Here is a 15,879-nt window from a genome sequence, read left to right on the forward strand (position 1 = left end):
GTTCACTATGGTGTTTACAAGGCTGGACTGAGATGATTCTAACCTTTTATACAGAAATACATTTCTTTTTCTTAATTTTATTTTTCAGAGACAATAAAATAACCACTTTATATTAAAATCAATAATTATTAATAACATTTATCTAATTTATACAAAACCCAACATGACTGTATATGTACAGTATATTCAAACTTTATTCTAATTCAAACATACATTAACCATTGACCATTAAATTAAATGAAACTATAGAGGGAGACATTTAAGAAATGACCAAGAAGTAAACATCAACATTCGTACTGTATTATGATTCGTGCCATGTGTGTAGAGACTATTTTAAAATATTTTGTTGTTTGTTTATTTAGATTAAACACTAATAATCAAAACATTAATTAGTTAACTAGTCAACATATCATTTATCATTTTATTGAAAAATATTAATTGAAAACAAAAATTTCAATAATTATCGGCGACCATGACTGATCAAAATAATAGCTAGCAGCATTCCATTTAAAATATCAGAGGTTAAGTGTTTGTAAACCAGTAATATTTATTTATTTATTTGGAATTACACCTTTAGATCGGTGGCACACTTAGCACAAAGGTGCATCCTTCACAATATAAAATATAACAATTAACTGAAAAGTAAAAAAAGGCAAAAGCAACTATCAACCCCTATCCTACCCCCCCCCCCCCCAATTTACATCGATACATACAGTAGATCATTACTTTACACAATGAATACAAAACAAGACATAGTAAAAGTGTATAAAATAAAATCAACTGATAAACACGGCTTAATACAAAAAACATCTCCCCCCTCCGCCCCCCACTTTTTTTTTACATTTACTTAATGTAGCAATGTAGATAACATAGTTATTGAGTCATGGAATTCAGTGAATCATTTCGAAATTTCCATGCTTGTTTTAGGTATCTCTTACAAAAACTATCCAAAATATTTTCACACTCTTCATCAATTAAATTATCTGAGTATCCCAAAATATATTTAAGTTTGTCATTTTCATGAGAAGTATAAAAAGTATCAAACATATCTTTGCTGCCATTTCTATACATATCCACATATAAATTAAATAATTCCTGATTACGTATATTATTTAAAGCTGGACAATTAAGGATGAAATGATGGATGTCTTCGTCCGAATTTGTACCGCACAATTTACATTTTTTATTATTATCAATATACAGACATCTAGAGAGGCAGTGTCAGTCGAGTCGTGATTGGTCAAAGTTTACCACCAACTCGTTTGACTGGATGGTTGGTTATGGCCGGGATCGGTTGTAGATTTTAAGGCTGCGTGACTAACAATCACAATATTGACAACAACCGGATTCAACGTTTTACAGGAAAAGGGAGTAAAATTCAATGTTAAAAACTGCAATCATTGAAGAAATCTGCAAAAATGTGTACGCGCTGACGAACTTTAATTCGCAAAACGCAACAATGTTTTTAACCTTTTTTGTACACTTCTAAACTAAACTAAATTATGATATAAAAACAATTTAATATTTGTCTTTAGTGTAAGCCTTGATTAAGATATTAGCGAAAACATGTCAGAGGCTGGATTAAAGTGTCAAAACCTGAAACTTGTTCAATTTCTGTGAGTGGCCGGCCTTTGTTTTGCAACACTTCACGTCCGCATGTCCAAGCAAGTTGAAAGAAATCATAAACGATCGTGTAAAAATGTGTAAATATTAGCGTTCCGGCTTGATTATCATTATTTTATTTTCAACTTTAATGATTTGAAAATTCAAGTTTAGACTATAATAATAATGTTCCTATACTATATAGCCTAGCTATATCAAATACTAGGCCTAGCTAGGGCCTAGCTTAGCTAGTCGTAGGTCTAAGTATAATTATTGAGTTTAGGCCAAGTAAATGTGCACACTATACTGTTAAGGCTTAGCTAATACTACTAGGTAGATGTGGAACTAAACCTAGGCTAGATAGTCTAGTAGTAGGCCTTAGGCCGGCTTATTAACCATTCCGTCCTCCCCTTCCGTACCGGTCATCAACGAATCTGTGCTGCGATTACTAAATAAAGGCCTAGGCCTAGCTAGTTATAAACCTTTCATGCTCCACAATCTCATCGAAGTTTCAACTACTACCTAATATGCTAACACACACACACGGAATACTATATTAAAGGTAATTCTATATATAAATAAAACAAAACAAACAAACCGCGTATACTCGTCGCCATTTTCCGTCTGCCGAACATGCTCTCTCGTCGTCGACTCGCGGATCGTCATCACACGTCTCCCCTTTCACATTATTACGTAATGGCAATGGTTGCCAGATGCACAGTACATATAATTCCAATTTACTGTTTGCATTAGAGAATTAATTATTAATTTCTTTTTTTTAGACTTCACATGCGGATTTAGAGAGGTTATGAGATGATTATCATAATCATGATTATGTATTATTTATACTGTTCACTTATTGTACCTTTATTCTGTTATCCAATTGTTTTTTGTTTTTTTTAGTTTTTACTATGGTATAAGTATTTTTTTTCTGTGAGACATTTTGTAAGTAATAATGTGTATAATATGTATTTAGTACTGACCTATTGCATCGGTATATTGATTTGCTTGTTATACAATTTTTTTTAAGTATTCAAGTGTACAATTACTACTGTACATTTTTATTTATTATTTTTTTTTAATGTAACTAAATTATGTAAGTTTCATCATCATTTACCTTTTATATGTTGTTGTTTATTATTTGTATGGACGCACCACCGAAAGGTGTGTGCCACTGATTCGAAAGTGAGTACTAATAAAATACTGAGTCGGTTGTTTTCTTTTAAGGTGAAAAAATCGCTTTACAAACAGTGAAAAAATCTTTTTACGAAAAGAGGTCCATAATATTAATGACGTGATCTGATCTTATCAATTGGTCCAACGCTAACTCATGGAGAGAACACCTGGATCGTAGACTTTTCGATATGTGATTTTATATTGATTTGTATTTTGTATGTTTATTTGTTACTATCTCTGCAGTGTATATAAGAGGAATTTCTGATGTATTTTGTTTTATATTGGTTGGACCAAATAAAGAATAAAAATAATAATAATTCACTCCATGTGTAACTTAACTCTTCTTATAATGCTACCAACGAAAACGTTTGAGTCGGGTCCTATTAAAACTAAAAATTTTAAGTTATAAACTCACCCCTAAAGCGTGGTTCCCACTAGCGACGCAACACAAGGACGCAACGCAAGTGAATTGACCAATCACAAGCGATGGCTTATTCGCTTGTGATTGCTAACTGTCTATAACTTCGCTTGTCATTGGTTAAAACGCTTGCGTTGCGTTTACGTCCTTGCGTTACGTTCTAGTGGGAACCAAGCTTAAAGCACTATACTGTAACAGAAAATATGAAGTAATGCCCGGCGGCGATTTTTTTTTTCGTACATAAGTTGGGGACCCTTAATGAAACGTTACAAAAAAAACATGAATAATTCATCGGTTAAATTTTCTTGTTCCGTGTGTACCCAAGCGTATAGCAACAAGTGATTACAACTCTGTAGAATCGTATCGCAGTTGTGTCACTTCTTGTTGCTATACGCTTGGGTGCACACGGAACAAGAAAATTTAACTGATGAATTATTCATGTTTATTTTGTGACGTTTCATTAAGGGGTCCCCAACTTATGTACGAAAAAAAAAATCGCTGCCCGGCGGTACAAATTCACAATATTATAGAGGGCGACATTGTCTTTTTTTATACGATCAGCAAAAGAAATAAGAATACATCTAGCGGTAACTCAATTATTTTTATACCTACCTGTAAGTAAGACGCGTCAAAATTGACGTAATTTTTGGTTTACGAAGACATCTTTATTTTAATTCTAATTTTAAACTTTAAACATGTTAAACTTTAAACATTTTACCTTTTGTATTTTTTATATTTTGTTTTGTTTTGATAACTTAGTTTCTCACAGTGAGGGATGAATAAAGTTTGACTGACTTTTTTACGGAGACATTTTGATGATGAGAGTACAGTTTTTATGTATTAGGATTAGTGCAAAAATTCCTCTATAGATAGACAAACAAACTAATAATTCAGAATTATGAATTAGGACAAAATATTCTTCGATATGTACTATTTATTGTCTGTCTCCCTCTAACGCCAAAACCATCACAAGCAACCAAAATATTATTTTCCACTGAGGCCCTCTTTTTTGTGCAAATTATTGCGTTTTGAAACCTCTTGATAAGCAAATTTCCTTGGTAAAGAAATAAAAATCGCCGATTAAATTTAATACAGTCCAAATACATTAATGTATTTATTGTGTCATCTACTTCCGCATGTTCACATTCTGAAACAACCTTTAATAGTTTGGTTATTTGATACACTGTTGTAAATATCTACGTTTGTAATCATTGCAAAGAAATAAGAAACTTCGCGGGTCGGTAAGATCAAGAAAAACAATGTAAAGAGTAAAAACAATAAGTAGTCCAATACTGTAATTGCGTGTAGCCGAATAGTTAGGTGACTTGACTATCATACAGAAAGACCCGGGTTCAATTCACCTAAAGAACAACCCCAGTTCACTCAGCTGTAAATGTGTAGGCCTATACCGAGGGAGAAAACGGTAAAGGCGGCGTAGAAAAGAACTGCCATCCTATCCCATAATGATGTGGATTAATAATGCTCTTACTGATCTTTTCCCACTCCTATAAACAAAAAACACATCACGGGATTGTATACCTATACAGTATTATAAAGGCCAGGGTAGAAAACTATGGAACGCCTCCTCTGCCTTCAGTTCACATTCATCATGCAGTACACACCAATCGTCAAGAAAACAGCATGGATTCAAAGATATGATCTGGAGAGGGTGTGGTGATGAACATCGACATTGATAAAAAAAAAAGTAATAAATATTTCTCTTATTAGTTTGAAATAAGAAATAAAGTAGATTCTTTATTTTGACATTTATTGCGAAGATTTAATGAAAATTAACAAATAACCGAATCCCAATGCGAATAACTTTTTTAAATATATACACTCGTGTTTTTTTAACCATAAGCAATACATTGTAACAAAAATAGTGAGTTTTCCAATCTTTAACTTTCACGTATAGCAATCGCATTTTTACTGTTGATTATTATTCGGCAAATATTTGCCCGGTTTTTGGGGTTTTTCATCCAATGTAGGCTATCCTTTTATTTCTTTTCATTTATACCGGTACATGACAATTATTAGGACATAACGGAAAAATAAAATGCAAAATATAATTAGTTATGTGTTTGTGTGTATGTGCCGTGGTTTAATATTAATTATTAAGATATTGTATTATTCTTTGTGGATCAACATGATTGGGAATGCTATAAAAACCCTTTTATCTTCTACCATTGGGAAATTGCTAGTAAAGAGGCACCGACTAAACACAAGTAAATATACACTCAGCTTGTGGCGACTAAATATATTAGTACTAATGAATTTACAACATGTAGTAAATACATGTTAATTTATATCACTAGATAAACAGTTAGTTAATTGCTCCATAATAATTATTATCATTTTAGCCAACTCGAGGCCGAATGAAAGTTGATGCGACCATAAGACTCGTTAAACTGGTTACAGGTGCAAATAAATTTGAACAATTAAAACAATTTGTGTTATTGTTGACTAACTCTATACCGATTGTTGTTTGAAACAACCGACCGTAAGACTGATTCATAGCTTAAAACGAATGATGCAAATCTATTTGAAATTATTTAGAACGTACCACAATAATGATAGAAACTTTGTGTTTACATTAAGCAAGTCGTACGCGGTGATGCCTTACACATTACCTTCTTTCTCAATTTTAGTTGTCATTTTACTTGTAAGTTATATCATGTTGAAATAAGTATGTAATTCTCTACAGAATTGTTGATCTTTTTCAATACGTAGCTTAATTTAGATCAATAATGACAAAAGGTCCTTGATTTTTATTGGTCAAGGCACGACCCACGTGCTACGCACACGCGTACGGCAGACAACCAAAGTCAAACAACTTAGTCATGTACTTAGAATACAGTACTTGTTTATGAAGAAGATTAGCCTCCTTCTTTCGTTGATTGCTTGTGTTAATTAAGATTACACTGATTGCTAAGATGTTTGCCATGAAATAATAAAGTCAACAAGTATAAAACACGAATACGTTTATACGTTTATTATGTCTATATTTTTAAACATAGCCACGCCCATGACATGGATTTATGTGGTACTTGAACTTAAGCGTGGTTCCCACTAGCGACGCAACACAAGGACGTAACGCAACGCAAGCGATGGCTTATTTACTTTTGATTGCTAACTGTCTATAACTTCGGTTGTCATTGGTTAAAACGCTTGCGTTGCGTTTACGTCCTTGCGTTACGTTCTAGTGGGAACCAAGCTTTATGATGCGTAATAAAATATGGCGAGTCTAACTTGGAGTAGAAAACAATACAGATTATCATTTGTATACTATATTGGGGTTTAAAAAAAATTCAGATTCAAATTAGGCCTAAGAGAGGTATGATAAAACCAAGAAGGCGATGGAGGCGTTGCATAAAGTTACCGTATAGAAATAACATATAACATTTCCATTACACACTACAGTATATATGTTAGTGGTAACGTCACACAATAAACAAGCCCATATACATGGCTGCAGTCGCTAGCTCACGTTTGAGTTAGTGTTTACCAACCGACCAACCGACAGATCAACCAATCTACTGACATAGTGAGCTGTAGAGTCGCGTTCGCACGCGATTAAAACAGAAACCCGGAGGTTTCTTCATGACCAAGGTACTGTAGTATGTCTATATATTGACCGTGTGGAAACACAAACTATTTTGTTGAATATGCCGTTTCATTGTCACATAATAGCTAATCACTTTGGATCAGAAAAAACATATATACCTAAAAAAAACAGTGATTTAAAAAAAAAAATAATTAAGTCAATTGCTTAAATTTCTCTTTTTCAAAACAAATTTAGTTGTTTAGAAGTGATATAGGTGTTTTTAAAAACCAAACAATTAAAACAAAATGGTAGATCACATTTGTGTTTTGAAGTAAATAACTTAAGGTAAAATCTTAATTAGGTCATCTCATTTCAATTTATTTTAAGATGTCTTCTGATCGAATCTTTTACCTAAATATCTTACGCGGGTGCTATGTTTGGTCAGAGAGACTACAGCTTAAAATATAAGAGATCGTGTTTGGAAAAGAATTTTTATTATTTTATTGATATAATAATTTTTTAATCCACCGTAATTTACTTTTTATAACGCGCGTAAGAATGCGTATATAATGTGACGCGTTTAATAACAGTTTTTGGTTTCTTCATCATGTATTATATGACGATGTGAAATTAGTAATTAAACGAAAACTTGTAAGTAGGTGGTCATTAACATGTTTAAATCATACACCTTGTAGGTATACACAATACATCTCTTTATAAACTCCAGTTCTTTGTACGACGGATTAAGTGTGGCCTAAAGTCGACGCGGTAACATCAAACGAAACACCCACCGTGACACCTGCGTATTTTGGCATTTATGCGTGAAAATGACGTGTATATTAAGGTGTCAATTATTGCTATTATTAAATCGAAATATAAAAGTTTTCGTTGTATCCTTTCAACTTTTAAACCAACACGATACACGGAGGTAAAATAACACATAACTTTATAAACTTGCTCAGGGCCAGCTACCACGGACCACAACGAATGTTAACTTCCGCTAGGTATGAGGGATGACAAAACTATATTATGATGAATATCAACAGTAATAATACAACACTACGTAAATAATTATATTTATGGTTGGTTCCCACTAGCGACGCAATGCAAGGACGTAACGCAACGTAAGTGATTTAACCAATCACAAGCGATGGATTATTCGAACAGTGTCTTGTCATTGGTCAACTTGCTTGCGTTCCGTTCTACGTCCTTGCGTTGTGGCTCTAGTGGGAACCACGCTTTAGAACGCAACTGAAGATAAGTGTATTTGTAAGTAAATCGAGCCATATATAAGCTAATGGTTAGGCCTACATCTTATCTATGATTCCTCGTATAGCCTACCAATACCTCTGTGATCAATTCCTTCCCCACACATTGTGTGTAAATGAGGTTACGTCTATCACACGTATAGAGCAAGGGGATGAGTGCAATCACATACATTAATGTAGTGATGTTTACCTAATATGACATGGGCTCGAGTAGGCCTACCATCTAAGTACAACAATTAACAGACTATGTGGCATCATCATCAAAATCATACTTATATTATATTTTTTTGATTATTATTAATGTGCATTTTTTTCTTTTACTAAGTATGAACAAAATATATGACCTTGAAGAAAATTGATAAACAGGTTGGATCGCATTTTTACGATAATATTATTTTAAAATAATATATATTTATAATAGATATTTATGTAGCAAGCCTGCAAATGTAAAGTCAATATCATTGGCGCTGTATGCAAAAGCTGACCTTATTGTTTTTAATCGATTTATATAATCTTGGAAGATTTTTTAAAAGGAATGAGAAAAAAAATGACTCCATGATTTAAAAACCATGCCTCGACCTACATTTTTATATATCAAAGTTTATCGTAGAATCTGTTGAGGGATCGGGTTTTATTATTGGTGAAAAGGTGACGGATCCAGAGCTGGTAGGCGGGAGGGGCAGGTATTATCCTCCTCCTATTGGATTTTTAGATTGGCACCATCTGGTTCCGTCCTACCAGGCGTTAGTCTAGTATAGAAACTAGGTTCGAATCCCTTGCGTTGCGTATAAATTGATTTGACCAATCAAAGCAATAGATTATTCGAACTGCCACTTGTGATTGGTTGACTCGCTTGCAATGCGTCTACGACCTTGCGTTGCGTCCTAGTGGTAACCAAGTTTAAACAACGTACCGTATGCCTTATGTTGAAACGGAATGGTATGAACGGAACCATGGGACTAATGTAACTCTATGTTAACATGTTTATACAATCACTATTTAATGTATGTTGTGTACTTTCTCACCTTAATTTTACCTGTAGTTTGTGTTAATAACACTTTACTTCTGTACCTCACAAGGCCTTAAATTCTTTATATTTGTGTCTAATGATTTACACTAAAGAAAATATGAGGTGTTATATGGCAAACACACATAAACAAGGTGGGATATGGAGTAATAGAAGGGGTAGACGATACACAAACATGTCAGTTTAATGACATTGAGAACTCGTGCGATTGTTTTACATCCGACTAAAAACTCAAATGCATCCGTTACAAGTGTTTTCTTAGCGATCATGATTCGCTATGTCAACATCATCGCTGTTACTTTATATAAAGAGCAGAGTGGATGAAAACAGAAACTGCTTAAGCTTTAGGTGTTAATAAACAACTTCGAATTAGTGCAGATGAAAGGGAACAAAGCCCGTATAGGTATATACACTGTATTCCTGACTTACACAACAAAGATTAAAGTTTTCATATGATATCAATCGTGTAGTATACATTCCATTCTTAACGAATAGAATTTTTATTGAAACGAATTAAGTAGGCGTAATCTGGAATATTTTGGATAGATTATTCCAGTGTAACAAACCCTACCTTAACTTCACACTTGAAATAAATTAGTCAATGCCTGTCTTAGCAATTACTAGATTTCTTTAAAGTTGAGTGACTTGACTTAAAGTTTGTACTGTGTAAATCTTGTGTCGTTTGCAACGAACCACGAAAATTGTATTGATGACGGTCAATTGTTACATGTTTACACTACTGGGGTATTAACTATATAGAAAGTGGTAATCATCCTGGATCAAAATCACTCAATGTAAATGAACAGTTTGTTTTTCAAATTCAACGATTCGTTAGCAATCTTATGTACACTTTTTGGCTCATACAAGTTGTAATTAGCTTGGAGAACAAAACAAAATGCCAGAACGAGTTTACTCGACTGTTCCTTGTGAATGGGTAGAGAAGCGAACAGAGGAAGTATTAAAGGTATACAAAAACACAAACGTTAATAACACGATTTCTTGTTATTGCGATCGTTTCTATAACAGATGGGTTACACGTCCCCGGGGCTAACTGTAAGCCTCAAACATACCCTGCAGCAGGTGATTTTATGTGGTCTGCTCCACCACGAATGTTACAAACATGCAATAGCCTAAAACCCACAGTACGCCAAAATGTGAGAAATTTGTATGTTTGAACAAATTGTACCACCAAGGCAGCTTACAAAACTCATTTCTAATATGATCAATGATACCAAATGTAATAATGATAATAATTAATGGTTGTAGGCCTACTCTAGCCCTAATTGCTCTGGTCAAGTTTTATCACCAGTTAAGTAGATTTTAAAGAGTTGGGTGGAGAGATGACACGCATCTTGAAAAAATGTATCAATATATATCATTAAATCATTCATTTCGTCAATACATACAGTAGTTAACAAGCTACCAATGATCAGGAAGATGTAAAATGATTTTGTCTTACATTCCCCTGCATTAATCATTAAAATAATGTCATGTGTTCAGTATAGTCAATTTAAAATAACTCACAAAATCAAGTTTCGTCAGTAAAAAAAATTCCATAAAATTAGTTTTTCTGTCTGTATATTGTTATTATTTTTATTTATTTATTGGTCATCACTTTTTTTTTATCAGTGGCACACACTGTCGTTAGTGGTGCAACCAAAATAAAACAATAAAACAACCGTACATAAATGTGTCATGTAGCAGTAGGCTATTTCTTCTTAAGGTTAGTTTATGAAGTAGAAAAGAAGGTCTAAAAATATTAGTAAGATTCCAAGAAGTAAAGTAGGCCTAATATAACTAAAACATTATTTCATCGAATGTCTTAGATCGAATAGGCCTAGAATTTGAATTTGTAAATCTAGTTTTTGGAAATAAGACAGAGTTATTTCACATTTATTTATTATGAATATGTAGGTCTTGTTGCTCAATATTGTATAAACTGTATTGACGAATATCTTAAATAGCTGTGCTTATTTTTCTATGCAACCATACGGAAGGATGTGTGTTTGCGGCTTTGTCATAGAAATCACAGGTTTTATACTAATTCTTGCTATACATCTGGAAGCGACAGGTAGCCGACCACAATATTGGTTTAAAAACATTGTGTGAGAAGAATCACAGATTTAGTGTTACTTATATTTGTATTGACGCCTGATTGAGGAGGACGACGATATAGGGCACTTCGACCAGAATAATATAGAGACAATAGAACACTTCAGAAATACAAACTTTTATATAAATATGTTCGTGGATGACAAACGACACTTAATAGTATATTCAACTTTGACATTGAACCAATTGGACCCGGATTTGGTCCTAAACCTTTTATTATAGTCTAGAAAGTGGATCAGAGTTATGGTAACTGACGTCCAATTTCATTAGTCTATTTAGAGGTGTGTTACGACCTTACCTCAAGTGGGGAATGTGGGTCGTTGATGATTATAGTCCCTACCACGTCTAGTCAGCTATAGCAAGAAGAATATATATGAAACGTTATGATCTAAGGGAATTTGTCCAAGGCATATAAAAAAGTGGGTGGCGAGGATATGGAGTAAACCCAATAAGTACTAATAATAATTCAGCAGAACCCTTCTTTTGGGACACTAGTATTCAGGGACACCTCTATTAAGAAAACACTTTTGGGCGACGAAACGGATGAGGGTAAATGTTTATGAACACTACGGCCAACCGCCTAGGGGACATTTCTATAGTATTGGTCACTTTGTTAGGTCCAGAACGTGTCCCATTATTAGAGGTTCTACTGTAATTGATATGAAAATAGTTATATTAAATCCTCTGTAAACAAAAGGTAGCACGTTGGCAAGTTCCTAGTTTGTATTTCCGATTATTCTTCAGGCTGTTTCTTTTTAGTATTTTTAGGAATCAAAAGTTCATTGTCGGGACATGCCGCTTCCCCAAACTGTTTTTCTTACAAAACAGACTCAGTAAATTATTGTTTACTAAATGTGTGATGTTTCAGAAGTGCTGTTTATTTAATATACAATCAAAGTCTTCAAAAATTTCCCAGGCCCCTAATTCAGTCAAAGCAATGATTATGACAAGGGCCTCAGGGCGGCGATCTTGGGCTAACGAGCCTCATAATTATCGCTATCTAGCCACGTTAGCTTGCTGATTAAACACATTTCTTGCCAAAACACAATACTTATAATTTAGCTTCGGGACGGTGTCAAGTCCCTTGTGTCATCAAACGATACCTGTACAACAGGTATGCTAGAACACCTGGCGATGTCACACTAGAACAAAAATGGGAATTAGTTCATATTTCGCTGTCGTTTCTTGATGATAAACATATGGTCAAAAGTTTGAAAAATTAACATAATTGTGTTAACGCGCTGATTTTAAAACGAAGTGACTTTACATTGTATACTTTTTTATTTTATTTTATTCAATTTTCAGGCACAAAAACATAAACAAGACAGCGGTGCAGCACCCTGAGGATTGCCATGAGTGCAAAACACTATCAAGATGGCTCTTCATATACTGCACTTGAACATACAGAAGTGAAACAATAAAAATACAAAGAAGTAAAACATTGAGTAGCATCAAATTGAACAAGGTGAAACTATACAAGTATATAATAAAATGTGATCATATTTAATACCACATAACAGAATTATAAGAATATTACAACGTAACAAGTAGCATCAATATTTCAATATATAGAAACTATAATGATATAGTATAGGCCTAAGTACTGTAAAAATAATATATCATAATGGAAAAATATATAGTAAAATTATAGTAACTACAGTAAAACCATATGACAAATATTCTATGTGATGCAACTTATGATTAAATTATTAACACCGTACATTTGAAGCGGCAATATTTTGACACGTTGTCATAAAATATTGAAACATTGTCAACAATTATTTTCAAATTAAAATTTTTTCGTTGGAAACAAAATATAGACAAGAGTCAATCATATAAAGTAATTATTGTAGGCGTCACAGCCTCGTTTTCATCAGCTGTTGATAGCTCCCGCACCACGGGTCGCAATATAGGGGACAAGACAGTTGGTTTAATTAAATTTGACTCATGTAGTTCTGTTATAATGTAGCTAAAATGGTTTCCAACTGATTACTAAAAAATATGAACTAAAATAATGGATTTCAGCAGTGTAGCAGTACGTTAGAATTGGGCTAGATTGGTATAAACCAGCGCTAGGCCGGAAGAACCACACAGGTGACACACCGGGAAGCGGGACTCAACCCCGCGTATTGATCTTCAATAATATTACATCTCTTCAACACTTGTTATGCAAGTTAGTGTTTCTACATATCAAATTGTCATTTGGTATAATTTCTGATGTTTATACAACCAAATGAGGATAGTAGATTCACACGGTGTATTTCCATCGTACTGACCTCATCCCGCTGTCGGACAACTAGTAATATACATAGCGAAGGCGATAATTGGTAATTTCGCACTCCTGTGACTACACAACACCCTACGATTAACCTAAATTATACCCATCGGTGCGACCTTGATTGAAAATATTTAATAATTTTGAAATACGGTATTGTTCATGTCAATTTTATCATTGACAGGCTGTGTATTTTAACAGCTGATAAATCGATGTAAAGATTTACCTTTATTTAGAAATTTATTAGTTTTGCTCCAAGGTGTGGTAGCACACCGCAAATTGAAAGTTACATGCCGTGCGATAAATTAGTAATGTTATTATATGAATGGCTTTGCAGCGAATAATATAACCGATAACTTGCAGATAATTTTGTTTTATAATAAAAATCTAAATGCAATAAATTGATTTAAATTCTCGATCCAATAAAACTAGAAAATGATTACCAATTAAAACAAACAAACTAATACCTGTAAATTAAATATTTTATTTCAACAGCAGCAATGTAAAAATATGATTATGAGGTGACAAGCTCTTTTACATTTTTCACTAAAATGTTGTTTTGGTCTGTGCAGGTTCAGACTCAACATTTTCAAAACATCAAATAGGCCTACGCATACCGGTAATTAATAGTGTAGGCCTATACACATTTATTAGGCCATTTTAGGCTAGGCCATGAACATCTCGCAACTCGAATTTTGACCGCGGGAGTAGAGAAGTTATGAACGGCGTACTCTACAGGTGTGTTTCCCATCGCGCACAATAATTAGGCTTAGCCGACTCCTCGCGCAATTTCAATTTTTTTCTATCGTTGCAATGCAAGAAAAATAAATGTAAGTCACGTGTGTGATACGAAATAAAAATAATATACACTTAGGTGCGTTATAAAAAAGACATAACTTGAATTATAGGTATATTTTTAAAGTAGGCCTATGTATATAATAATACAGTACTTTAATAATTCCAATCATTGGCCAATTTCATTTGAAGTTTATAACGCCATAACCTCGATAAATCATTTTTATATATTAGCAAACATGAGTTTTTCTAGTCTATTTTTTTGCTACCTATAAAAAATAGGCACGTACTATTAATGCGTAGTACATTAACATTAGTTTATTAACTTGCGCTCAACACAGTTCAAAGTTTCTATATTTTAAAACGAATTAGGAAAGTTCAATAACTCTGGGCACCGGTATGCATGTATAAAGAAATTACATTATCAAATTTATTATCATAATAATGGCAACAAATTCGTTTATACGACATCTGACTATTACAAATATTTCTGCAAGTTATCGTAACAAAATTGTTATTTTAAAAACAAAATACTATTTTTCTAGATTATCAAACTTTAATAAGACACAAAAACATTTACTAAAACTGAAATTACAATGTAAGTAATAATATTGAAGCGAGTAAAAGTATTGGATTAACGAATGCAAAAGCGGCGCTAAAGATAACATTTTTAAACTGAATTTCTTATAAATTAATTCTTTTCATCTTCAACCTAAATGAAAAACTAAATTTAGACGAGTGGATGCAACAATGAACATACAATATTAAATTTGCAACGGCTTTATATATTAAATTATTTTATTATACGATAATTCCTCATAACAAACGGTGTGTCGGTACTTCATTGTCCAATTCTAATCTATGGGTTGAAATAAAGTATCAACGGTTTATATATAAAAGTTCATTCATTTTAAGCCTATGGAACGTCGTTGAGGAATTAGCCTAAACTGATTCTTCAAGACTTAGGCTAAACAATAACCTGCTCAATACATATTATAATTTGTCTTGTCAAATGATAGTGTGCTTGAAAAAGAAAATGTTGTGAGATTTGTGGAAAGATGTGAACATTATTAAAAGACAACTTGGAATTCTATAACATTTTAAATTAAATTGCATTGTCAAAAAATTATTTTAGTTGTTAATTATCCTTAGTAAGATACCATTGTATGATATTAAAAACATTTTTATAAGACAACACCATTTATCTATAATATTTTAATGTTATTAAAAATATATACTGTGTGTATGATTTTCGTCAAGTCAAGATTGTAAATAGTATAAATAGAAAATAAAATTGAAAACAAGAATAAAAGTTGGGTAAAAACCCAATGTAGTGCTTAATAAATAGATACATTAAATAATACAGCAATAGGCTAAGTACGACAAACTACAATAGACCAACTTGTTCGTAAAAAAACCAACAGTACGATACGATACTTAAACATTAAGATGACATTGTATAACTATTAATTCTGATATTTATATGAGTTTACGTCTACTTTGCTTTTGAAAGAAGAAACCATTATCTTAAGTTATAGTTATTTTTTATTTGTTTGTATTAGGGCCAAAGGCCAATATACTTTGAACCAATAAATTCCCTGAAAAGGGAAAGAAGAAGAAGAAGAGTTAGAATTTTGTTCTGATGAATGAATAATTTAGTCG

General features: G+C 32.9%; 1 protein-coding gene across 1 annotated transcript in view; it reads right to left on the reverse strand.

Annotated features, from left to right (window-relative positions):
* LOC140050962 (small ribosomal subunit protein uS11-like) overlaps positions 1-2,305 on the reverse strand; it is a 45,981-nt gene extending 43,676 nt beyond the window's left edge. The window contains exon 1 of the mRNA XM_072095988.1: positions 2,201-2,305. Within this exon, the coding sequence (XP_071952089.1) occupies positions 2,201-2,237 (37 nt within the window). The 5' untranslated portion in view covers positions 2,238-2,305. The remainder of the gene's footprint in view (positions 1-2,200) is intronic.
* Positions 2,306-15,879: the final 13,574 nt, after the last annotated feature.

The sequence above is a fragment of the Antedon mediterranea genome, chromosome 6 (assembly GCF_964355755.1).
Source record: "Antedon mediterranea chromosome 6, ecAntMedi1.1, whole genome shotgun sequence".
Taxonomy (NCBI): Eukaryota; Metazoa; Echinodermata; class Crinoidea; order Comatulida; family Antedonidae; genus Antedon; species Antedon mediterranea.